The sequence below is a fragment of the Octodon degus genome, unplaced genomic scaffold (genome assembly GCF_000260255.1).
Source record: "Octodon degus isolate 3935 unplaced genomic scaffold, OctDeg1.0 scaffold00037, whole genome shotgun sequence".
Taxonomy (NCBI): Eukaryota; Metazoa; Chordata; class Mammalia; order Rodentia; family Octodontidae; genus Octodon; species Octodon degus.
The window spans coordinates 13,422,881-13,450,036 of record NW_004524613.1 but is presented as its reverse complement, the minus strand read 5'-3'; the positions used below and the strand labels follow the sequence as shown (position 1 = coordinate 13,450,036).

The window sequence follows — 27,156 nt, the reverse complement described above, 5'->3', positions numbered from 1 at the left end:
GGCGGAGTGGTGGGAGGCGGCCCCGAGACTTTTTGATGTTAGCATTTACCAATTTCTTCAGCTGCCCAGAGCCAAAAGAACTTAATTGTTGATTTGATTTTGGAGGTGATGGAATTGGAAGGGTCAGTGATAACTCCAGAGATTTTTAATTTATTGAATTTATTGAATAGATGATGCTGACATTGAATTAAAGGAAAAAAGGACTATTAGTGGATAAAGCTTAGAGAAGAATTGAAGAAGAAAGAATTCTTTTGGAAGTTTGTGTGTTTGTGAATATTTAAATAGACACATAGATATATAAACCTAAATCTTAGGAATACTGTTAGAAACAGGTTTTTAGGAGGCATGATGATAATACTTAAAGCCTTTTACCTTAGTAGGAAAGTTAAAATACAGACGATAAAAAAGAACATAAAACTAGGCCACGGGCTTTATCAAAGTTTGGTGGTCAAGCGAAGGATAAATACATAGCCAAAACAAACCAAGCAAAGAAAAGATAACGAACATACAGAATAGAGAGAGGTATACGAAAACCTGGAAAGTAGCATAATAACTGAAAGGCCAAGAGAAGAAAATAGGTCAAAGGAAGACTTATCCATTGAAGCTGGTGTTGATGAGAAATTAAATAAGATGTGGTTAGAAAAGTGACCATTAGGACTGACCCTGTGGAAGTCTTCCTTGACTTTGATGACAGCAATCAACTGAAGCAAAAGAGCAGACAGGGCCAGCCAGATAGCTCAGAGGATTAAAATACCTGCTTAGGCAGGCTTAGGGACTGGGGTTCGATCCCCAGTGTGCTTGCTGGCCCCACCCCCAGGGTGTACTGAGACTTTGAAAGAAACTGGGTGTGGTGGCACGCACCTGTAATCCTAGCACCTGGGAAACTGCAAACAGGATCACTATGAGGCCAATCTGTGTAGTGAGACCCTGTAGCCCCTGTATTGAGTACATTTAAAAAATAAAAGAGCAGAGGACAGGTGAGTGGAGACAGTGGAATCATCCTCTAGGGAGAGAACTTATAAAAGAAGATGGCAGAGCTCGGGTTTGGTTTTAAGTTTTCTAGATGGGCTGACCTGGTATAGTAGTTAGGGGCTCTCCTACTCAGAGTTTGACCCAGAACTCTGGCTATTGCTGAAGTAGAAGTTAATTCTGCCCTGGAAGATCTCACAAGGTGGGGGTGAACATGTCCCTGCCTGGCACAGTGTCCCACCATAGCCAGCTATTCTGTAGCCAGAAACCTCATCAGGCCTTCTCTTAATGACCGAGGCTCCTTAAGTGCCAGCAATAGACCTGTTAATAACCCAAACTCAAATGATGTGCAGGCCCCATTATCCTTTAAGAGGCATTCCCTATGTGCTTTCCTCAGAGGATGAGTTTACCGCATTATCTCCTTAAGGGTTCTGAGTTGCCCAAAGTTTCCCAAGCCATCTGTTTCCCTTTTCCATCTCGGACCTTCTGATTGTTTAAGGTGCTACATTAATACAAATTAATAAAAATGTCTTTTTGTTGCACACTGCTTAACCTGTTTCCTAAAATAGACTTGTGTTCTACTATCTTTGTGTGCCTACCATGTAACCCCGAAAAGAAGCCGAATGGCAAAGGAGTGTTTCCCTACGGATGCCTCAGAAAAGAAGGCCACTTGCTTAAAGGTTATTTTGCATTTCAGTATGATTTACCATCTATGTAATCTTTGGAAATATCATTTTATCTTGGCTCATGTGGAAAAATAACTAGTATGATGTTATTCACCTCACATCCTTGTTGTAAGAGTGGAAAGATAGAAAATATACTAAGTAAGTACCCTTGAAAAGAAGACGCTCTTCTTTCCTTTCATTTCTTCTTTCATCAACTAGAACATGATAAGTGAGTGACTCCCACTGAGGCCAAACTGCAGTCTAGGGATCAGTGCAATGAAATCTAGGAAAGTCAAGTTGAAGGAATATGAGGTTGTAGACCAGTCAATGTCAGGACACAGACTAATCCACAAACACGGGATGGGTTGGGGGTTTGGGGGGGGTTCTAGATTGAAAGCAGCCAAGTCATGTTTCCAGAAGGTAAAAGGGGTGAGCACGAGATCACACAGCTGCTCTGCTCATCCAAAGCCCTGCTGTCTGATGGCTAGACTACACCACCACCTTCCCACCAACTAGTTTATCTATGTGCTAAATCCATTCTTTATACAACATCCTCTACATTTAAAATATACAAATCTAAAATTTATATTCTCCCTGTGTATGCAACTCCTTAGTGTCTCCTTCTTGTTCTTAAGGTACAGACCAAAACGCAACAGTAGAAGTTCCTACCAGGCCTGTTTCTATAGCTTTGTCTCACATCATGCTCCAAATCTCTCACTCTGATCATACCAGACTTCTTTATGTCTTCAAGGAACCATACATTTTTCCCACTTCCAGGCCTTTTAATATCTGCCTCTGAATCTAAGACAACATTCCTTGACACTTCACATCTCTAACTCCTACTTCTCTTCCAGGTGTCAAGTAAGATGGTCATGACATTAGACCAGCTCCTGCACATGATATTCTTTACAAATGCACTGCATTTAGCATTTCTTCCTAGAGTTTACTGCAACTTGTAATTAAATATTTACTTGTGAGAATAGTCATCCAATGTTTGTCTCCTTCTCAGGGTTGTATAATCTAGAAGGAAAGAGAACATTCTTGTACTGCTCACCCTTGTAGTACAGGAGCTTGATTAGTTCAATACACAATGATCATTCAATAAATATCTTTTGATTGGCTGACATAAAATAATGCACAAAGGATTAGGTAGGCTATAGAGGTTACCCACTCAGTTAAGATGTCAGAAAAGACCCCAGGGTGAGTGCTAAGTTTCATCATAGGAAGTAAAGAAATTGAGTCATAGGAAAGACATGGACATGAATTAAGGTAACACAGAAAATGATTTTAAAACTGTGGGGTTAGAGGTAAATCTTCATCCAATAAGTCAGGAATCAAATGGAATCATAGAATAAGAATCCTATGTTTTCCAGGTACCTGTGACCTCTTGATCAGGTTAGTAAAATGCAGCTTAGACCTATAGTGATCCTCCTGTCTCGGTCTCCCCAGTGCTGTGATTACAGGAATGTGTCCCCCATTGCTGGCACAACATGTGGTACCAGTGATCAAACCTGGGTCCTTCAGCTTGCCAGGCAAGCACTTAGACCACCGAGCTAACTCCCCAGCCCCAGAGAATAGATTCCTAGTCGTAGAAGGATTCAATTGAATCCCTTTCAGCTTATCTTACATACAGTCCACTCAGTATTGGCAGTGGCAGAATATGTGGATACGGAGGGCTGACTTAAGGGCCTTAAGCAGCCACAGGCTTTGATATTCATGAGAGTTCTGAAACTCTTTTGCCCTTGGATATTAAAAAGATCATTATATTTACAAATTATTCCCTACAGTCTTAACCACATCAAACCTGTGACCAGCACTGTATTCAACAATCATGTACAAAACTGGCAAGTTTTCTAATATATCATTTGCAAAATGTTATTTCTTTACACCAACATGAAGTTGGAGAGCCATGAGACTACATCTGGTCTCTCTTCACCTTGACTGTTCTACACAGCTTCTCAGAGATAGTCACTGAGATGCTGAACCACTATTTCTAGATTGTTTTCAATTCTTCAGGGTTCACAGTTTCTTTAACTGTCTCAGGCTCTTTCAACCAAAGCACAAAAATGAAGGTCAACAAAAAAAATTGAAAAACTTGTTCTCTCTCCAAAAACGATAAACCTAAAAGCAGTTTGCCCACTTTTGTCATTGTTGAAAATTTTTAACTTATTTCCAGCTCAGGCTTTTTGGATATTCAGTAAGTTCCCTTTTATTTTTATATTCGTATTAAATCAGTTCTTTCTTTGTATCTCCCAGGGATGTTCTTTTATACAAATCTTTTTATTAACAAATTGCATTGTTCAAATTTCACATGAACTATGAACTATTTGTATACTTGAACCATTACTTGGCATACTTTTTAAACATTTCTGAACTTTCTATTTTATAAAACGAAACAATTATCTGTTTTACAAGGAACATTTTCATTATTAAAAAAAAAAAAGAAGATAAGAAAACACTTGTTCCAAAGAACAAGTCATGCCAACCCAACCTTCTTTCTTTAAGAGAGTTCTTAGGTTGAGATTAGAGAGATGCAGTTGACAGAGGATCAGTATCTAATGAATTTGACCTTATTCTCAAGCTATTATTATGGAAAACTACAAGGCATCAGTAGTTGAGCAATCAAGGAGATCTGAATACCAGAGCGAAGGAGAGAGTGGTGGAGTAGTTAGTTCAAAGATTCTGATGTTCAAATAAATGTAAAGTGAATGAAGGAGTCTACTATATGCCACAGTGCCCTGATATGGGCATTTTCCAGGTTTCTACTTATATGGAGAAAATTAGAAGAAAATGTATTTCTTAAAGGTTGCATCTGATGGAGAATGGGATAATAATCTGTTAGAATGAGGCCAAATGTGAGTCTGCACTTGGACTAGGACACTGGCTATGTTACTAGAAACCCTGCACAAATACAGAAAATAATGAGAATCTAGGCAGTCGTTGTAGACAAGACCACAGAAAGATTGCTGCTTCCTGTTCTAGCCACCACTGAGAGGGATAAAGTAGTACAGGGTATCTCAGGATGAGTAAATAGGATACCTCAAAAGACTTAAACTCTTGGTCTGGGGAGATAGCTCAGTGGTCTGAGCACCTGCCTGGAAAGCTCAAGGACCCTGGTTTGATCCCCAGTACTGCATGTTGTACCAGCCCCAAAACCCCAGGTGTGCTATGCCAGTCACCGAAACCAAGCGTGGTGGCACATGCCTGTAATCCCAGCACTGGAGAAGCTGAGACAAGAGGATCACTATGAGTCTGAGCCGCCTAGCAAGACCCTGTACCAAGGAAATAAATCAATAAAAGATTTCTAAAAAATTTAATTCTCGGGGCTGAGGAGATGGCTCAGTGGAATAAGTGCTTCCCTGGCAAGTGCAAGGTTCTGAGTTCAATCCCCAGTTCCACCAAAAAAAAAAAATTTAATTCTTTACTCTTGAAGATTTGCTAAAGAATATTAGTGAAAATGAAAACTATCTGTCAATATCCAGACATCTTTCTGCACAAGCAAGGGCAGACTTCTTATAAAATTTGAGGTCTGGAATCAAGACCATGGAGGATAATTATGAGAGGTCATCATAGGTTTACTACAAGGGGTGCTTTCTAGCATTCAGACATGTGAAGAGCTTAAATAAATTGCAATGTAAACACCGCTATTTTTCTCTATTTCTGAGTGCCTGTGGAGATCTCTCTCCCCAACTAAATGAAATTCAGCATGGACATGTGACGTGCTCTAGCCAATGAAACTTGAGTAGAAGTGAAAGTGTTGCTTTAAGAGTCAAAGAATTTGGTTTTCAGAGATTGACTCTTCCACTTTCTTTCCCCTTGGTTAAAATGGAAATACCAGCCTTGGTCACATTAACCCACTAATGCTGACCCCAATCTTCACAACCAACCTTTGGATGTGTAGTTTTATTAGAAAATACAGTTTTGGTGGCTCCTTGGGTCTTGTTACTGCAGCATACCCTCTTCTATCTGATTAACCCAACTGCTTTCAAGACGCAGTGGTTCCTGTGAATGATAAGCACTGCATTCATGAGAGAGTCTTGGTTTGATGCCACCATGCATTACATTCTTTGTCCTTACTTTCATTGCTGTGTCACATGCAGACTACTGCTGGGGGGCATAACTTAGTCCACTATAGTTTTCAACTTGTCCATAGTCTCTAGGAAATAAATCCCAGTGAAGAAGGCTAAAATAATTTCCTTCCTAGGCACACATTTCTGTAACTCTACTGAATGCCCAACAACAGCACAGATTTGTGGCTCCTGTTCACATGGGCAACAGCCAACAGTAACTAGGTAGCTTACCCAACAAATATTCAATGACCACACACATAGTGTTATTCATGAGGACTTGGAGTCAGGGCCTTAGTGGCTTTTTGAGCACAAGCTTTGCAGATTAATTCTTCCTTTTCATCTAGACTGGGCTCTTGCCAAGTGTCCCTTCAGTCTGCATTCAGAGGACTCATTGCTTCTGCCAGTTCCCCAAGGAAGCCTTTGTGCCATCTACACCTTGAAAAATTCACCCTGCATGCTACAACATACATACAAGGTGTTGCTGTTGAACTTTCTGGGTACTTGGAACTATCTGATATGTTCAGAAGGTGGTTCTATTTGGGAAACAGATTTATGAACTGGTAGGTGACAAGTGAACAGAATGACATATACTCCAAGCCTGACAAGGAAAGAGATGCACTTAAAAGATGATCCCAGTGGAGAAAATTGAAAAAGACAAAATTTAAATTATAATAAAGATACATATGTATACATATGAAGCTATACAAATGTATACATTTTATATAACAATCTTATGTAACTAAAATTGATTAATTGGTGCCTCCTTTTTGTTGTCCACAGGAGACCAAAATCAACTGTATTCGTCTGGCTACAAAAGGTAAGTTGGCATGACCTGTCTGTCTTCGGTTGTTCTTCTTTTACCTTTATGAATATTTTTTCCTCTGGCCACACAGTAAATGTTTAAGAAACAAAGGGTAAAGCCAAGGCTAAGGAATTATTACTTTCATTGGGTCACTTGTATCTAGAGCATATACCCTGAATGTATAGCACTAGCACTATGCTTAAGGTGTAAAAGTTCAAGCCATATTTATCAGATGGCTAGATAGATGGATGAATAGATGGGTGCAGGGATGGAGGATGCCTAGGTAGACAGGTGGATCAACCAGTGCAGTGAAGAACATAATTCATTCAAATATTATTGTAGTGTAAATTTTCACTGCATGGGGATCTCCATTATGTGGGTGTTTTTCTTTAAGCATGTCTATTAGAGCCATCATGTGGGTTTTGTGCTTTAGTCAATTGGTACATAGCCTTCAAATATGAGGTGATTAGTGTTGGTGCCTTTAATAATGAGAGAACAAACACTGCCTTGTTATGTAGCTGGCATTTTCAATACTTATCTCCAAAAAACGAACGCAGCATTGTTCAGGCTCATCGCTTTTGTTTTCCTAATTATAATTGAATTGCCTGACTCTTTCAATTGGTACATGTTTCTGTTTATTACTCTTTTTAAAAACCAAAATCAATGAATGCTTTGTTATCACTTAACCTATTACAAGGTTGAATGGTTAGAAATCAGGTTTATCTTTTTGTTATAGTATTGATATTTTTAACAGCAACTGCCCCTTTACATACACATACTGAAATTGCGTTCTGTTCCCTACATTTATTCATAGCATATATAGTTTCATTACAAAGATATAAAATTTATAAATATAAATGGCCTTATAATCACAGATAAAATGTAGACAAAGCAATGACTGAAGTATGTATGCATATATAGCTATACATATATTCACATGCATATACATATATATATATATACATATATACATATGTGCATACGGATACAGAGGAAAACACACACACAGATCAGTGGAGCAAGAGATATAGAAAAGGAGAGAGACAGAGACAAAGAGAGTAATCTATAGTTATTTAACAAAACATACACCAAGTCTTGTAACACATGACTTTAAAGAGCCTCAATGAAATGTATAGGTACCAAAGGGAAGATGCAAGAGGAAGAGGACAGAAGCACTAGGATTCACTATAATAAAATGTCACCCTGAATTCACATATGTCATAGAGGTCAGCATGTCCCTAACTTATTCCCTCCTAGGAACTCAGGCTATTGGATGGACCAAGATAAAATATTCTTCCACAGACCAGGAGAATTGATGGCCTGCAGGCAAAAGTGACACAAATCACAGACCTTGGCAGACTTTTCCAAGGAAGAAAATAGACAATGTAGAAGGAAGAACACCATCAATTGAGTAGCACTAGGGCTCTAGACAGCAATCAGGGGAGCTGGTGTCTGCAGCATCCCACTTTAATAGGCAGCTGGAGAGGGAGGTAAACACAAAAACTCTTTAACCAAGATGCTGCTTCATCGCTTCCTCATAGTTTCTGACCTTTAGAAAAGGAAGGGGCCCGTGCAGTTGCTCTGCTTGCCACCAGGTATGTGGGACACTATCTTCACCCTCCAGGATGTTGACTCTTGTAAAGGATGATTTGTCGGGTTCGGTTTTCTGACCTAAGAACTTCAACATGTGACCTTATATACAGCAAGTACACATTGGAACAAAGGGAGAACATCTAAAATTATATTTCCCTGCCAACTTGAAGACCACTGTCCTCAGAGGAACACAGGCCCACCATGTTGGCTTCTCCAGAGTTGCTCTGCTGATTTGCTGGAGAAAGACACTGGCATGTAGAAAATGGCAGCAGAAAAGCTCCCAGCCTCTCCTTGACATAAGAGTTTCTCCTCTTGATGGATCATTAGGTTCTAGTTTTCCTTTTTCCCGCCTTTTTTGGATGCTGGGTGTTACTATGCAATTCAGGCTAGCCTTGAGCTCACTATGGAGTTCAGCCTGCCTTAAACTCACAGAAATCCTTCTGCCTCAGCCTCCTGGGTGCTGGGATTATAGGTATGCACTAGCATGGCCAGCTCCAATCTACGTTTAAAAAAAAATTATGTATTTTGTACAGGTTCTCACTACACAGGTTGGACTTGTAGCAATCCTCCTATTTCAGCCTTCCCAGTGCTGGGATTACAAAGGCGCACCACCATACCCAGTTTTGGTGGTCGGCTCGGTGCCAGGCCAACATGGCATGTAATGCTGGAGATTGAACCTGGGTCACTACATGTGCCAGGCAGGCACTTTAGGCCACTGAGCTATTTACCCAGCCCCAATCTTCCTTTAAGAAAGTGTGTGTACAGGCAAAGTGTGGATGCATGAAAGGACAAGAATGAATGAATGGCTGTGAATGCCCAGCTAGTCAAGCCCAGGCAGGGCTCTGTCAGGTCATCTCTGGTGCATAGCCCTGGGGATTCCAAGAATCTACACCCTGGTTATCCACAATTCAGGACATAGAGTTAGCTAATACAGAATGCCAACCTACTGTCATTCAGGAAATCACCTTCCGTGGACCTCATATAAGATAATCATGCCTGAGGAATGGAGAGGTATGACCAAGAGTATCTGCTCCATGCCAGTCCTTATACTCGGATTACCCAGGGTAAATTAAAGGCAAATGGAATCTAGGTCCATGTGTTGCCCATGAGGAGTATGAATGAAGGATCTAAAGGTTACTAGTGAACCCATCTCATGCCTTTCTGACACCTCAATCAAATCTCTTCAAGGTGGACTTGCTGAAAATAGCATCTCTCTTAACAGAAGAAAATTTGAAACTGAGTCTTACAGGCTGAGGGGTTACAAGAAGTCCTAGAGATTGGCCTTCATGCTCTTCCATGTCTCTGTCATTGTAGAATCGTCCTTGTTATCCAGCTCCAGAGAGTGAGCACATATCAGGCTCAAGACCAGTTCTCTGGTGATGATGCAACTCACTGTTGCAGGAGTCCTTCCAGCATCTGCATTTGCTGTGTGGGTCCCATAGAACCAAAGCTGCCACCTGGAACAGACCCAAGTACTCATTCAGGGTCATTCTCTCTTTTTATAAAATGTATTTAGTAGAGTCTATAGCGCCTCACTACACAGATCGGACTCATAATGATCCTCCTGTTTTTTCAGCCTCCCAAGCACTGGAATTATAGGCATGGGCCACCAGGCCCAGTCTCATTTGCTGTCTCAGTGTGCCCCAGGGACAGTGCCAACATGGCACACCAGGGATCAAACTCAGGTCGCTGTGTCTGCCTAAGCAGACAGTTCAACCCATTGAGCTACCTGGCCAGCCCTCATTCAGGGTCATTCTAATTTGACCCCAAACCCAGAGCCTCTTATTTGAGATATATACCTGGACATCACCCACGTTCTAAGTCAGTGCTGCCCATTTTGGAGGCAAAGCAAGGGACCTGTCTCCCCTCCCTGCGAATGTTCTAGCAAAGTCCTCCAAACTCAGAGACTTAACAAAAATGCATTGTTTCACTGTTCTGGAGGTCAGTGGTCTGAAGTCAGGGTTCTACTGATTGGCTCTTTCTGAGGACTCTGAAGAAGACTATTCCATGTGTTTGACATCATTGCTAGTGTTTTGCCAGTGACCTTTGGTGTTCCTTGGTTTCTATAAGGATCACCCAGTTCTCTGCATTATTTTCACTTGGCATTCTCCCTGTATGTGTATCCATGTCAAAATTTCCCCTTTTCATAAGGGTGATTATCATCTTGGAGTTGAGGTCCACACTACTCCAATAGGATTTCACCCTTACTTAACGAATGCCATCTCTAAGACCTTGTTATGGTTTGTGTCTAGGTGTCCCCCCAAAGCCTCATGCAGTCTTGGGGTGGCTTCTGGAGTTTGAGATTGATTTTTATGGGTGTGGATGCTGCACCTGCCCTGGGCAGGTAATTTGCATTTCAACATAAGGAGGAAAGAGAAGCTAGCTGCTAGAGCAGCTGCTACCCCTTCCTTTTGTTCTTGTTCTTTGCCACCGCCATGAAAGTTTACTTTCTGCAAGTGTTGTTCTGCCTTGGAGCCAGTTGAGTAAGGACTGAAGCTTCCAGTAACTGTGAGCTAAATAAACCTTTCCATGAATTCATAGGGGTGTTGCTCTGCCATTCAGTACCTAATTGGCAGCTTAAGTGTTCTAGGTCCTACATAAAAAATAAAGTCATCCTGTGTTGTAAGGGTGGTTTTCTTAAGTTGAGCAGGTATGTGGTGCCTTCTTATCTCAGAAATATTTGTAGCAGATTTTCACTGTACCTAGTAATTGTGTCTAGTCTTTACTCTTCAGTACTTTTCTTGCTGAAAGATACTGCTGAGGTACTGTGCAGGTGTATACCCAAATGTTCAAATATTTATAAAATATTTATATTGGCTTGAAGATCCTGTAAATTCATCATGGGGAAAAGATGTATCAAAATAAAGGGAAATCACTTCAGAAACAAATGTAAATCCATTTCAATTAAATAAATTGTTTAAAGTACAAAAATAAATTAAAAAATAAACCTTTCCTTCCTTCAATTTGGGTGTCAGGTATTTGTTTCAGCAACGAGAGAAGAGTAACAAGACAGACCTATTACTAAATTAGTCTCCTTCTAAGGTATTGGGAATTGGGCCTTCAACATAAAAATTTGGAGAAGGGAGTGAAACAAAATTCAGCACATAATTGGGCCTGTGTACATATGGGCAGTGTTCAAGTGTTTTCCAGCATAGCCTGTGTCTGCTTTGGTCACACCATCATCCTGGTAGATCTTATGAGTGTATAAGAACCAGCTTTAACCAAAGGGAACTCTAGAGCAGGTTGGGGTTCAGATTTGACCCAGCTTTGTGAGACTGCTCTAGGTAGGGAGCTACATGATCCTTGGCAGGGGCCAAGGACAGGGGCACAAACCAGGGACTGTCATCACCCAGGAGATGCATGAAGTGTGGCAGGATGAACCTCAGTCCTCGCATATGGTGAGGTACTATGTTCTGACCTAGTCATAGTTCTGGCCAGCAATGGATGAGGCCTCCTAGGGAAGCCCGCTGAGAAGAGCTCCCAGGAAGAGCAGCTTCATCTCAACCAACTGCTAATCACTCAGCCAGATTTTCTCAGGCAGGACATCTCTGACACAAAGGTGGTCCTGAAAAAATACTTTCAAAATAAGTGAATTCATTTGGACTTAGTATCTCACTAAGCAATGAGGCTCAGAAACCCAAAGAGTCTCTCTTCAGCTTCCTGAGGTTAGGCCTTACCGAATTTACAATGATCTTCATCCACCTATTCACAAAATATTTTTGAACACACCTTCTGCTACTAATCTGCTGATAAACCTGTTCTCTGTAGAACAAGAGCCCTGATTTATCAAGCTCTGGAGCATAAATACCCACACCATGGCTAATTTCAATTTATAATAATATAACACTTGCTCTCCAAAAACTGTACATTGCTCATAGGTGGATCTACAGAACTGAGTGAGGTGACACAAGCCAGTCTCAGTGTTCAGGGTCTCAATGGCTTTGTTTGATGTAGGGGGTCAAATGACATAAGTGGGGCTGGAGAGATGGCTCAGTGGTCTAAGGCACCTACTTGGAACAAGCTTGGCAAAGCATCAGGGACCGCGGTTCAATCCCCCAGCACCACATGCCAGCCAGTCCCGCCCCCTGGTGGGCTGAGCTGGCCACACACACACACCACTCTCTCTCTCTCTCTCTCTCTCTCTCTCTCTCTCTCTCTCTCTCTCAAATAAATAAAATAAAATAAAATAAAAAAAAGACATAAGTGTTTGGGGGGAGAATGGTTATTGTTGGTGACTATTGTTATTTCATGTAATCACTAAGCTTATTGAGCATCTATGTGCAGGGCCCTTTGATGACAACTGGGACTTCTATAGTGAACCAGTAGGTATAACTTCTGTCTTTGAGGAGGCCCCAGTCTAGGATGGACACAGACATGAAGTGAACAGAGATGGAGTTTTGTGATCAGTTCCTCTAAAGAGAAGCAAAATATATACTGTGTGTGGAGTGAGAATATGTTTTCCCAGACCATCACACCCTCCTCCTGGATCAGAAAGTACAATATAGAAGATTTGTGCCTCCCTATCACATCACTGTCCTTTCTCAACCAAGATAGTGAGGGCAAGAGTGGAATGCAGGAGTCTAGCAGGTAAAAGACCTCAAGCTGTAGAAGGAACACCTCTACCCCAAGTCCCACCTGAAGAACCAGGCCCCTATATTTTCAGAGGATATATTGAGTGGATTAACATAGCACCAGGAGACAGTATTTATCTATAGAGCTGGGACAAAATTTAAAATTGAAAGCCTACGTATGGTGCCATGGTGCAGTACTTTGATATTTGCCAGCAGTAGGGTTGATTCTGGGATTAGGACAGGCTTATTTCAAAAATCCTGCACACCAATGAGGGGCTGTGGTGAGTGCTCCAATTTCACTTCCTTTTTGCCTTGTTCATAAGCCAGTGGTTGGCTGTTACTAACTCTGGAGATTTAGAGGACTGAAAATTGGTCTTCATCCACAGTAGAAAGTGAAGTTTGTCAATGAATAGATCAAGAAGAATGGAGGCTTGTCTTAAGGATGGGTTCCGTAGAAGCAGAGCCTGAAGCAAGGATTTGGGGAGCAAGTGCTACATAGAAGAAGGACTCTCAGAAGAAATCTCTGTGAGAGAGAAGTAGAACCAGGAATGAGAGAAGCAGAGCAACAACCTCACTTCTATTAAAGCCAAATGTAGGCTAGATTTGGAGGATAAAGATCTTCAAGGGTGTCCTGGCTTGAGGTGAGAAGACCAGGGTTTTTACTTCTTTCCCCTGTCAGTCACTCTTTGGCACTCCCTCTTCTGTGTCTTCCATCCCAATCCCTCAGGTGGTTGCAGAGGAAGTGGCATCCCATGCCCTAGAAAAGTACAAGGAGAAAGGCACAAATGTGAGTCCTTAACCACAGGCCCATGTGCAGCCGTCTGATAAGAGCAGCTAGGGTAAAGCCAACAGCCTTACCTGCTGCCTCCCCATACTCCAAGGCCCCTGGTGTGTAGAGGATGATTTACACCCTTGGGTTGAGAGGAGCAAAATGCTAATGCAAATGCATCAGTTGAAGAGTTACAAGGGCCTTTCAAAGCCCTTTGTTTAGCCTGATGGAATGGATTGGCTCAGAAGTATAGACAGAAAACTGCATCCAATGGGTAAACAAGAATTAAGTTTTGGTCTATAAGGAAAATTATTATTCAGACTTTGAAGGGAAGACAGTGAAATAAATCAAGAAACAAAAGGATCAATTTAAAAATTAGGTTTTGTTTTTGTAGTTAAAACAGGAACCATGAAGAAAGGCAAGGAAGGGAGGGGTGGTTAGAACCATTAAATAATGTTTGTCCTACTTTTGGAAGATGAGGGATGGGCTCAACCTACATAGCATTTTGGAAATGTAAAATGAAGATACTTGGAGTGATTCTTGGGAAAATGGGGCATATGAAAACTTGGAGTGAGGTACTTAGAAATCAGAGGTGTTGCAACTCCTACTGGAGATAAAACAACACCTCTCAGGGAAAGGCATCATTCCATCTGGTGGAAGCCACCCAGGCTGCACCTGCTCAAGGAGAGGCCCGTATCTCAGTTCATGTCCTTGGGCTGTCATACAGCAGGCAAATAGGAAATGCTTTCTGATCTGGTTGCTTAAATCTGGGACCACACCAGTCAGCTCCTCTTTGAGAAACTGACAGTGAGTCATCTGTAAGATTCCCTTACCCATTCTCTTCCACATGCTTCTCTTCACTTTGCTGTTTTATGTTATCCATAACCCTGTCTCTCTTCTATTATGTGACCTCTGCTTATGCTTTAACATCACAGAAGCTTCTGTCTTCTTATTCATTACATTCAGCACACTGGTGTACTCTAAATAATTCATTTACATTAAGTTTCTTCAAATTTCAGGGCCTTTTTCATCCTAAATGCCCTGGCCACCATGTATGTGTACTTAACAGATAAACACCAGGATGTGACTTAAATCTCACTTTCTATGAATGACCATTCTCATCTCTAATATGTATCCCAAATACTTTTCATTCTCAATGTATGTCTTCTACTTTTCCTTTGTAGCACTCATCTCAACTAGAAACATATATTTCTTGTCTGCATGGTTAGCTTTATCTACCTGCTAGACCCTGACATGAGTACAAGCACTGTGCCTATTCCAAACACTGTGATATACCCAGCTGTTAGCATATATTGGTGCTCAATACAATGTTTGAATGAACACATGGATAAATGAGTGCACTGATGGATACATGGAATGATGGGTAGGTGGATGCTTTAGTAGATCAGTGGGTGGATGGATGGATGGATGGATGGATGGATGGATGGATGGATGGACAGATGGATGGACATGGCCAACAGAATATTATTCTTTTATAGTCACATTTTAAGTGCAATCTAGGTATCATGGCCATTCTTTTGGAAAATGGGAGTAAAAGTGAGACAGAAAATCAATTGTGTGACCTACAACCCTCACTAACACAAGGACCAGCCAGTCTCCACTTGGGTCTCTGTCATGACAGAAATCTCACTACTCCCCCAAACAGTTTCTTCCACTTTTGGACATGTTAGCTGGAAAGAGCTTCAATACTATGAGTCCAAATTTGCTTGTTATTTTTGTCCATCAGTTCTTGAGGCCACAGAATCCTGCCTGCCTCTTCTTCTTCCAGAAAATTTTTCCTTCCTCTGATCTGTTCCCCCACCTAACACAGGATCAAGCAAGACCCTGCTTGTTTGCCTCCTGTCATTGGTTGGAACCATCCTGTCACCAGCAGACAGCGGCATCCCATCTCTGGCACCAGCCTTGAAGGGAGCACAGCTGGCTCTGCAGATTCCTGCTGGGTGCGCAGGAGTGGCAGTTAGAAAAATCAACTTTGATTTGATTTGCAAACTGAGCCGAGTCATTCAGACAAAATAAATCCGAAAACCCATAAAGCCATTTGCAGTGTTGCTTTGCAGAAGACAGCCACAGTTTTCATCTAGTAAACACTCTGTAACGATCCCATTAAAACAACCCCCTCGGAGGAGGTGCTGAAAGCTGAACTTCAGAATAATGAAGCATGACATAAGAGTCTAGCATCCCCAATAGTGCCATTATGTCCATTGATAGTGATGGACTGAAACCACTGCCCAATGGCAGCAGGCAACAGGCTTGGGTGTTGGTCCTTTATAAACATGCCTTCTTTGTGTAAGTGCTAACCCTGAGGTGAAGCATTTCATCCAGGAGTTTTCTCTCCCCTCTCTATAAAGGATTCTTACTGTCACAGGATTCACAGAGACAATAAATAACCATTCTCCAGGGAGAATCCCTCATTTTCCTGACACTAAGACCAAAGACCAGAAAAAGATTATGTGTCTATGTATTCCTTTTCCACTATATAACAGACCAGAGATGGCACGAAATGCCAAATGTAATGCAAGATTTCCTACCAGTAGGAAATCCTTAACTCATTGATCCAATTCTATTTGGGAGATTCGATCTTAAATAAAGCTTTCTGCAAGACTTCATGGGACACTAAGAAGTCAGAGGCTCCTGGATTCAATCCTACCTCCAAAATTCCGTTCTTTGGCATGACACAAGAAACCTAACCTCTGTGAGATTACCATGTCACTTTTAAAGCCCGGATCACTAAACCTTTCCACTCAATACTCAAAAACACAATAGACCATAAGCAATGAGTTTCCTTCCATCATGGCCTCATGGAGATCCTAACCTTCTAAGCACAGGTCCTCCTTTAGTTCTCGAAGAAAACTGTGTTAGTTACTTTCTCATTGCTGGGGCAAAATACCCAACACCCACACTTAAAGGACAGGTTTATTTTGCTTACAGAATTAGTTCATGGTCGGGTGACCCAAGGCAGAAATAGGATGTCAGAGGGGCTTGGTGGAGGGAAATATGCTCAACCTATGGTTTCTAGGAAGCAGAGGAGAGGGAGGAGCTGGAGACAAGAATATACCCTTCCAGGTCCATGGATAAATCCACGATGTATATATGGCACTGTGACCCAGTCACTTTCCAAAAGCCCTACCTCTGAACAGAGAAGGCTTGGAGGTAATAGTCTAGATCTAAATTACAAGAAAAGTCTAAGTCTGGATTCTCATTCAATTCTACGTATGAATCACCTGGCAAATGGCTCTGGTTAGGATCAAAGGGTAGAAAATGGAAAATTTCAGGAATGATGGTGGCCTCAGCTCTCAGTGACCTTTTCACCTGTAGGTTGTGCCCTGATGAGATTCTGCATAATAATTGTCCCTGTGGATAGGAGCTTGCTCCTCCACTTTCTAACCCGTGAGTATGGCACTGTTCTTCCTCCACACCTGCCCCCAGCAAGTTGAAGAGAAGCCCAGGACCATGGCACGCCCAAATCCAGCTACAGCAGCAGGGGCGAGGGCAGTAGAAGGATCAGCTACGAGAGGAAAAACTGGCGAGAGAGTCAAGCAAAACGTCTTAGATGTTTCTCAGTCTTCTAAGTCTGCCAGACTTTCAGAAGGGAAAGCTCAGAATATGTGCTTGGAGAGTTGGAGCAAGACACTTCTTTTCTCCCTCAGAAAAGTTTAAGATTGATTTTTCAGGCTGGAGACACAGAGATCACACAATTATAAGAAGGTCTGCCTGACTCTTAATCCTTTTTATACTTACACAGTGTCTTCTTAGTCCTGAAATGCCAATGAAACAATATGACATTTTCTTAATTTTTTGTGAGGTGGAAGAAAAGAACTATATCATAAGGACACCACGAATTAACATAAAGGTGAACTTTAAATATTTTGACCCATTCTTCAGGATTTTTTTGCTTTCTGGCACATTTCCATGGTCTCTTCTTCCCTTTTCCTATCCACTGCTCTCTAGATGAGATCAGACTGCTCCCTGCCCAACTCACTTTCTCCACATCCCATTCAGGAAAACCAAAGCTAGCATAGTAGAATCCAGGAGGACAGGACCAAGCACACCCTCTTATCCTCGCAGAGCATACCTGGGAAGTTCCCATCCATCCAATGAGAAATGAGAATTTTGTACTTCAGGTCTGACACACCTGTGTCAACTTTGACTAAAGTTTATGGTTCCAAAGAAGTTGGATCTTACAAAAGGAAAATGAACCCACTTGAAGTCAGGAGTTAGGAAAGAGTAAAATGAAAGTTAGGTGAGAAATAAGGTTCAACATAAAAAGACTTTGAGCCACATCGGTAAGATCTCAATGTAATGTTCAAATAGCGATGGGGAGCAGTTTACAAAAATTGACCACCTACCATCTCAGTCTCAGAGCTGCATTTGTGGATAGGGACTTACAATGGGGTAATAGAGGAGAAGCCTGGCACACAGTGTACACTGAGTAAAGAGGGGTCATCATTATTATTCAACTCAAGAAATGAAGCCATGCAAGTACAGAAGGGATAAATAAAGAGAGCAAAGTCCCTAAGAACTGTAACTGAGATTGGATTCATGGCACCATTTGAGTCTTGTTAACACCATAGACTGGATGTGAATCCATGGACTGCTTATGGGATCATGTCTCCTAAATGCTATTCTCCTTCCACCACCACCCTTATCCAGTATAATACAAATTTTAGGGTATAACAGCCTTTGGCCTCAAGTGGTACCCAAGTTAAGATGTAGAATCTGAAGCACAAGATGAGATGGCTCAGGGAGCCCTCAGCTTTGTTCTCTTCCACAACATATTGAAGCTAATAAACCAAGAAATTAGTTTGTCTTCAAGGTTGTCTGCTCCAGGGTCATCTGTAGTTTAGCAATATCTCTCTACCCTCAACATTCATTGCTATAGAAGAGAAAAAAAGTCACAAAGGAAGTCTGAGAAACTCCACGGCCTTGTTTCCTTTTTTCATGGCTTCAATTTTTTAATTCATTGCTGATGTGTAGGCATAAATACACTGAACAGTGCCTGAAAATGGAAAGAGATAAAGTTCGTGAATCTTCTAGTAAAAAAGTCATATGGTGGCAAAGCGGTGATATAGGAGAAAAGTAAGAGACCAACATCCCTTTTCTACCTAGATCAGTCAAGATAAGGTAGGCTTTGTGGCAATAACAAATCAGTACCCAAATCTCAGTAGTTTCATACCACTTAGGTTTATTTGTTGCCACGTCATCTATACTTTATGTGACCACAGTAGAGGAAGAGGAACAGTGCAGATGGTAATTTTGATCTTAAATACCTCACTTGGAAATGAATCATGCCATTTCACTTCTATGGCTTTAATGAGAACTTGTCACGTGATACAACCCACCTGCTAGATGACTGGAGATTTTCTATACAGCTAAGAAATGAAAATGACATTGGTAAGCACTGGTCATCTCTAGCATATATAACACCTTTCCCTGTTTCTGCTTTGCTTTGGGTGCTGCTGAGGTCCACCAATAATCCATCCCCTCTCTTCTGCCCCTCCATCACCTAGGAAAATCTCTTCCTGTCCTTACACCTGTGCAGCTATCTGTCTGTTCCTACACCTGCAAGTTCAGCATTGAGGTTCCCAAGAGCTTGGATTGTAGCCCTAGAGTGTGAGAAAGAGACACCCTTTCTAGAGCTGCCAACCAAACTAGGCCTTTAGCTGTTTTCTTTGTAATTCTCCAATCACTTTAGGAGATAAACTAAAAATTGGAAATATATATATTTTTTCAAGTGATATAGCTAGTAAGTAAAAAACAAATACTGACTCAAAGTTTCACATATTCAGCTAGTTTTTAGCAAATATTTATTAAGTGCAACTAATATTGACATGTGCTCCCTCTTAACTTAGAAGTTAAAAAATTCATTTTGGGGGTTGGTATGGTGGTACATGCCTGTAATCCCAGCACTTGGGAGACTGAGGCAGGAGGATTGTTGTGCATTTGAGGCCAGCTTGGGCTACAAAGTGAGCTCAAGGCCAGCCTATACTGCATAGAAAGACCCTGTCTCAGAAAGACAAAAGAAAAAAAAAGTCATCTTTGGATTTGAACACTCTTAGAGTCTAGACAGAAAAGGTTACTTAGCTTTTCCTTGTCTCATTTTCACTGTCTATAAACCCAAAACAGTAACACCATATATTTCACAGCGCTAATGCAGGCACTTGATGAGCTAATGCATATGAAAGGCTTAGTGCACTGTCTGGCATATAATAAGCACTCAGACTGTAGTAACTGGTGAACAGACCAACTAATGTATATCAATGTAGTGTTATCAGGGCCATAATGAAGGTAAGTGTCGGATGCTGTTAGAGCATAAAGAAAGGAATATGAATCAACTTACTACCTGCTTTCTCACACTGTGTGGACACTAAACCATGTTTTGAAAAAAAGAGTGAAAATTATCCATTGAACAAAGCTGAGGAGTAGAGCAAGACAGTTTTCTGAGTCAATGAAGTAGATACACAAATTACTGGAGGCAAAAATAAAACCTAGAGGTAACTCTGAATGGGACAAAGCAAAGGCTGGATGTCCAGTGCCAGCATGTCAGTGTAACCAGAAGAGGTTGTGACAATCAGAGGTGAATCAGAAGTGGCATGAGTGCCTGGGCCATCCAGGGCTCTGCAGACCCCACAGTAGTTTTGTGAGCATCATTCTGAGACAGCAGAAGCCCTGGAAGTACTTAAGTAGATTGCCTTTTTCTGGAACAAAAAACACTTTAGTTGCAGCTTAAACAATGGATGAAAGAACTGTCTCATTGCTGTTTATCAATAAAACTTTGAAAAAAAAAACAATGGATGAAAGAAAACTAAGGCAAAGACAAGGCTGCAGAATGAGAATAATAAGGAGGCTGCTAAGATAGGCCAGATCAGAACAGATGAGTCATTTCTTCTCTCAGATCTTTTATTTCATTCCCTGACATGTGAAACCAATAGTCCTTGTCTTGCCAGCCTCAAAAGATTGAAAGGGGGCTAATAAAAACAACCGCTTACCACCGGGGTTTGCACTTTTCTGCAAGAGCAGATAGTAAATATTTTGAACTTTGCAGGCCTTATGCTATTTGTCACACTTCTCAAGTTTGTCATTAAAGCACAAAAGTAATCACAGATAATACAAAGGAGTATAATTGTGTTGCAATAAGATTTTGCTTACAGACACTAAAATGTGAATTCTGTGCAGTTTCTCATGTGTCACATGATAGTACTTTTATTTTTTCCCAAATATTAAGAAAATGATGACACCATTCTTGTATCACTCAGGAAATAGGCAGTAAAAGCTGTGTTTCACCCATAAGCTGTAGTTTTCCAACCCCTGACTTAGAATTTGTTTTGAACAGGACAAATTTCTCCATATCTTCAAGGGAAGAGTATTACAATTACTGTTTACTCATGATTGCATTTTGTAGTATCTTGCAGCTGTTATCAAGCTTGCTACTTGAATTATTTTTGAAATGAATTTCTTATTTATCACTTAGTCTGAAATGTTCTCTCTCTTTCTCTGTCTCTCTCTGTCTCTCTCTGTCTCTCTCTGTCTCTCTGTCTCTCTGTCTCTCTCTCTCTCTCTCTCAAGCTGTGTGTGTGTGTGTGTGTGTGTGTGTGTGTGTGTGTGTTTTGCATGAAGACCTTCTGCAGTTTGGGTGATGAATGACCAGAGACCCTTGTAGCCTCTGATTAAGCATAAGATGCTTTTTAGACTTCACTTTCTTCAGAGGCAGGTGAGAGGTCTAGAATGGTTGGAATGCTAAAATCATGCAAATGGGAGTTTGAATAGAGCTGCTGCCAGGGACTAGTTTTACAACCTTGAGCAAATTATACTCTCTATTAAACCATTTCTTTATTCATTCTTTCATTTATCCAACAACTATTCACTGAATGCCTACTATGCGCCAGATACAATACAGGGCCACAGGAGAACCCTAGCAAATGAGGCACTCTGCACCTTCAAGGAGACTACACCTTCAAGAAAAAGACTCTACTTATAATATAGTGAGATTATTGTAGTGAGAAGGAATTAATGGGGTGAGGACAGAGAAGGGACATCTGTCCCAGATACATGAAACACTAAAGATTGTCTAGATGGAAGAGGCTTCAAACTGACATCTGAAGGATGAGCATTTGCAGCCAGGGCAAGAAGAAAGGAGTGTGTTCTATGCAGGGTGACTGGCCTGGACAAGAAGACAGGGACCCATTGGCCATGGAGAGTTGTTTATTATACTTGGGAAAACAGAGAATGTGGTGGTGAGATTGGAGAGAGATGAGGCTAGAAGGGCAGGCAGGAGACTCATTGCTGAGCATCTGTGAACTGGGCTAACTAGAGAGTTTCAAAGTTCCTTTGAGGACCATGGGGTACTGGTGTGTCTCAGCCAAAGGGTAGAGAACAGGTAGAAGGAGAGCAAGGAGAATAGATTGGAGGTGGCCTAAATGATTCAACTAAAAATATAAGCCTGGGTTAAACTAAGTAGGAATGAAACTGGAGGGAAAGAAGAGCCTTCAAGAGATTTGTTTTGGGTAAATTAATAAGACTGTGGTGGATTATAAATAGGAAACAAGATAAACTGAATAAGGGGACTCCTTAGCAAGACTAAGATGCTTGCTATATGGATGGTGCCACCACTTATCAGAAAAATAAAGGAGAACTGGAAAAAATGAAATTTGGCTGGAAAAAATATATATATTTATATATATTCATTTCTAATACTACTGACGTTTATGAGTTGTCCTACGTCTTAAAAGCATGGTATGTGAGGAATCTGGCAGAGTACCTGACATGCCATGGGTGCTTGTTAAATGGTGGCTTTTGCTCTTGCTTCATTTTTAAAAATCTCTTTCAGGCCCCTATTTTTTTAAATCATGATGTTCTTTTGCTGGTTAGTGTGAGCTCTTCAGAGCCACAAGGTTTGCAGTTTTGTTCACCGTACCTCACGTTTTCATGTGTTTCTTTCTCTCCTTCTCTTCTGCATGCTGCCTGGGGATTGGCTTCCTTGTGGTCAGCACCCATGGGCAGCGCCCAGGTGACCCCGGGGACTCCACTCTGCCTCCTCACCACAGGTGATCACCAGTGTTCTGGGCAGGTGGGAGGGGATTGAGAGTGGCCCTTGCGCAGTGGGTCTTCCAGGCCCAGTGCACCAGAGAGGAGATGGCAGTGCCCCCACTCCACCCTCTCATCCACCCACCCACCCACCCACCCACCATTCAGTCATCCACCCACCAACCATCCATCCTCCCTCCTCTCCATGCATCCCTCTGTCCACCCACCCATCCATTCACTCATCTATTCATCCATTTTATAATGCTTACTAACTACTTATTACATGTCAGGCACTATTCGAGATACCAAGGAATACAATAATAAGGACAAGAGCATACTACATGTTCCTATGACCTTCTTGGAGAAACAGTCACTGTTCAAAAAATTATACAAATACATGTGCAACTATGAGCAATGCTAGAACACAGGTCAAAACAAACACACTGAATGTGAGGAAATGTTTCACCAGAAAGTGACAAATGAACTGTGGCCTGTAGTTGGAAAAGAATTGACCTAGCAAGTCTGTTCTTAGGAAATCTGGCCACGATCTCAGGTCTCCTATTGGTCCTGACACACCCCTTACATGTGATCAGCCCTCCTTTTGCTACCTGTTAATTAGCAGTAAAATTACCTACTGCTTAGGAGATACTGTTTGCACTATAGCTTTTACATATGCAGAGTCTTCTAAAGGTGTCTTTTGACACTGAACAAAATGTTGATAAATGTCAAAGGAGCTATATGAGAAGGCTCTATATATACTAATTATGCTTGAAGCACACTACAGGTAGTACTTATTTCACACAAACATATACTGACCACTTGTATCTGAGATTGTTACTCACCGCAGGGCCCTAAAGATAAAAAGACAGCCCACTAAGCAGACATCTCTGCCGTTCAGGGACCCTTTCTGCTCAGTGGGAAGCTTCTCAGAGATGTCAAGCCTTTAACCATCACAACTCCTAATGTTCTTGCCAAAACAATGACTTCCTCTCTACCAGTGCCCACCTCCTCAGTTTATCAAAGTGGGAAAGGAAATAGAGCAGGCAGCAATGACAGGAATCCAGCCCTTTGCTATTTCATAGTACGTTCCTATTACTGCCTTTCCCAAATGGAGATGCATCACTGCTTGTGAATGTCTCAGACTGGATTCCCTGAACATTGAGCATGTGATGGGGACTATTGCATAGATCATTAATTGAGAGATGTTCTCAGAAGAAAGAAAGAGAAAATGTGGTGGTCCAAAAGGCACAGCTAGGGAAAGACATGAAGACCTGCATCAGTCTGAGGGTCTCTGGAATGACTTGTTCCACAGAGTAGGCTTCCGCCTCAAGGAAAGGAGGCCAGCATTGCATTATGGTGTCTGTCAGCCATTGGCTATGGGTTGCTAAGGTTGTATGGCCTCCTGATGAAGTGACTCCCTCAGCCTGATGCAACTTCTCCAGGGCAGGAGGTAATGTGAGCCATCTGCAACCAGCACCTGCAGTAGCTGCAGAGTAGGTGCACCAGGTAGTAAAGAAGATTAGGGTAGAACCTTGGTAACACCCGCTATGGCCCAGTTGTGTCTCTGCCTTTGTACTGCTGTCAACTAGTATGGCACTGCCAACTCCTCGAGTATTTGATCTCATTTGATCCCCAGAAGCTGTATGGCCTTATTTTACCTGGAATGATCACTAATTATCACATTTACTTATAGAATCACGTTAAAGACAGGTTAAATTCAGTAACCCGAGAATGCCTTGTGCAGTACAAGTCTCATTCTTCCCCCAGGAAAGTGAGACACAGATAGAACATAGGAGCACACAGAGAGACAATGAGAGAATAGTCGTGCCTGCCACTGTGCCCACACGTGGATTATGGAGAAACACTGAGTCTATGGAGTGATTACTGCAGCTCCATTTCCCCTGGCCATTGTTCTCTGAGCTTTATTCAAGTTGAGTTTTCAGATAATGTTTTCTTTTAGTAGAACCAATCCCATATCAGGCACATTTGTTCTTACCTCTCGCCTTCCAAAGACATCTGAATGTTTCTGCTCTGACAGGTTTATTTCATTGTGTTCCATTTATTTCTCCCCTTTTCTTAGCTTCATTTGATAGGTGAGGTGCCTGTGAGGCTTTCTCTCTGAGCAGGCTGTCCCTTTCAAAGGGTGTTTTTGTTCATGTCTGTCTTCTGGTAGCTGTAATGCCAATGTACATAATAACTGCCTGGCTCTGAGTGATGGGGATCTTAGATGTCAGCATAGGCTACCCTGTTCATAACACCTCCAGCCTGGAGACCTGCCTGGTCACAGGAGGGCTCAGGGACAGGCTGACTTTGGGAATAAGTTGAAGCTGAGTTCACCTTTCAGCTCTGCCATTTTCTAGTCTGGTGACCCTTGACAAGTTTCATCTCTTTTCTGGACCCCATTTCCTTCATGTGAATAAGTATGGGTATTAATAATGTTCACATCCATGTTTTTAACTATAAGCACTAAGTGTGATTAAAGCTTTAACTTCTTTCCCAGCTAAATCTCACTAAGTTTTCAGATTACTGGTCTTTCCTTGAAGAACTTCATGTTCTAGAATCCAAAAGAAGGTCTCCAACCCTAGCACTCTTAATATCTAGAGTTAAGAAAATGCTTGTTGTGAAGGCTTTCTCTGCGTACTGTAGGATGTTTAGCAGCATCTCTAGTTTAGCCCCATGAGATGCCAGGAACGTATCAACCATACTGTGACTACTAAATCTATCCCCAGACAAACTCAAATGTTTCCTGGGGTAGGAAATAACCCTCTATGAAAGTCTTCCAGAGAGCCACTGTTTAATAGAAATGGCATCTGATGTGTAGATATAATTTTTAATTTGTGGAGTGACATTTAAAAATTAAAACAAAAAGTAGCATTAGTTTAATAATGTCATTCATTTAATATTCAGAGAATAGTACCATTTTAAGAGATAAGCAATGTTTTAAAAACTGGAAGGGAGGAATGGGAAGGTGGTAAAAATATAAGAATGAAGGTATGTTCTGTACATGTATCAATAGTCATTATGTTCTGTAACACATGCTAAAAATAACTATGAATGAATGATACTTTATGTTCTTTTTTGCACTGTCTAAAATCTGGTGTGTTTTTCACATTTAATGCATGCTTCCATTCCCAGTTTTAAATGGTTCAAAAGAAATATAGCCCTAAAATGATAATAAAAAAAACACTGTGTGCAATGAATAAACATCATTTTCAGGGCTTCAGTTTTTAAGTGTAAGTTAGTTGAAATGAAATCAGTTCAAAAATTCAATTCCTTAGGGGCCAGGGAGATGGCTCAGTAAAATAAGCGCTTGCCTGGCAAGCTCAAGGGCCTGAGTTCAATCCTTGATTCTGCAAAAAATAAATAAAATTCAATTCCTCAGGGCCAGTGAGGTGCCTGCTTAGGCAAACGCAGGGATCAGAGTTCGATTCCCTGTACCTCATGCTGCCCCAGCCCCACCCCTGGGCACACTGACTGGCCACCAAGACCAGGCATGGTGGGGCATGCCTGTAATCCCAGGGGTAGAGAGGCTGAAAACAGGAGAATCACTGTAAGTAGAAGCTGCATAGTGAGACCCTGTCAAAAAAAAAAAAAAAAAAGAATTCAGTTCCTCTCTCTTACTAGCCACATTTCGAGTGCCCAGGAAGCACACTAGCTTAGTGACTACCAATTTGGACAGCACAAATCTTAAGGATGAAGCACATGTTTGTCCTCTAGGTCTCCATCTGGGGAGCCAAAGAGCACATACACAGAGTCAAGGTTCCACAACGTTCCATTCCCTTTATCCCATTCTGCCCCTGGAGCATGTTTTGCTTGGAGAAGCAGGCATCTAGTGGGTAAAAGCCAGGGATCCTTCCACTGAAAGAAATAGGCAGACGCCTCTCTAGCTAGGATTGGCATCTTTCTGGTCTGGGCTGACTCGAGGTTGCAGTGGGCAAGTGACTGACTCCTTGGTCTACCATAGGCCAACCACTATAGAAGTAATGCATCTTCTCAGATCCTTCCTCTAGCTCAGCCAGCCCCCCACCCAAAGTGCATATGAGATTAGCAGTGTGCAGTTTCGAGGCCCGAGTGGTTGCACTGCAGGTCATCTCCAGGGACAGGTGACCATACCCAGTGGTCCCTTGCAATAAGTCTCTTATTCTTTACAATTAGGGGATCTTAGCAAAATCACCTTTTTTTCCGAGCTTCAGGTTCCTCATTTATGAAATCATCATAAAGTGGAATCTGGTATGGAGAGCTTCCTGCTACCCTGCGCTGGCGGGACCAGTCCCAGCCCAGGCACAGCGTGGGCCAGACCCTCTCCCACGCCCTCGGGCCGCCCCCCACCACTCTACCGTACCTCCCCACCCCTCCCGCCCAGTAGGAATTTCTGCCGAGTTCCAGGAACCCCCAGACCCAGTCCTAGCCCAGGTCCGCAGCGGGAAGGAGCTGAGCACAGAAGCAAGACCTAAGCCAGATGCAGCTGGATAACTCCAAACTCTATAGAGCTCCACCTGAACTTCAGTACGTGTGAAGGTTATAACTACAGCAAAGATATACAACAAAGGGCAGAAGACAGTGCTGCACAAAATATCGAGAAGGAACAAAATGCAACCTCAGAACCCAAGCCCACCCGTAACAAGTGCAGAGGACACTAACACAGAACAAATTGGAAATCACACAGCTGAAAGCA

At 41.8% G+C, this 27,156-nt stretch overlaps 1 protein-coding gene across 1 annotated transcript in view; it reads left to right on the top strand.

Moving 5' to 3' along the window:
• Window positions 1-27,156, top strand: part of Ptprt (protein tyrosine phosphatase, receptor type T) — an 868,923-nt gene that overhangs the window by 647,184 nt on the left and 194,583 nt on the right. Inside the window, exon 13 of the mRNA XM_023714963.1 lies at window positions 6,485-6,521. Within this exon, the coding sequence (XP_023570731.1) occupies window positions 6,485-6,521 (37 nt within the window). The remainder of the gene's footprint in view (window positions 1-6,484; window positions 6,522-27,156) is intronic.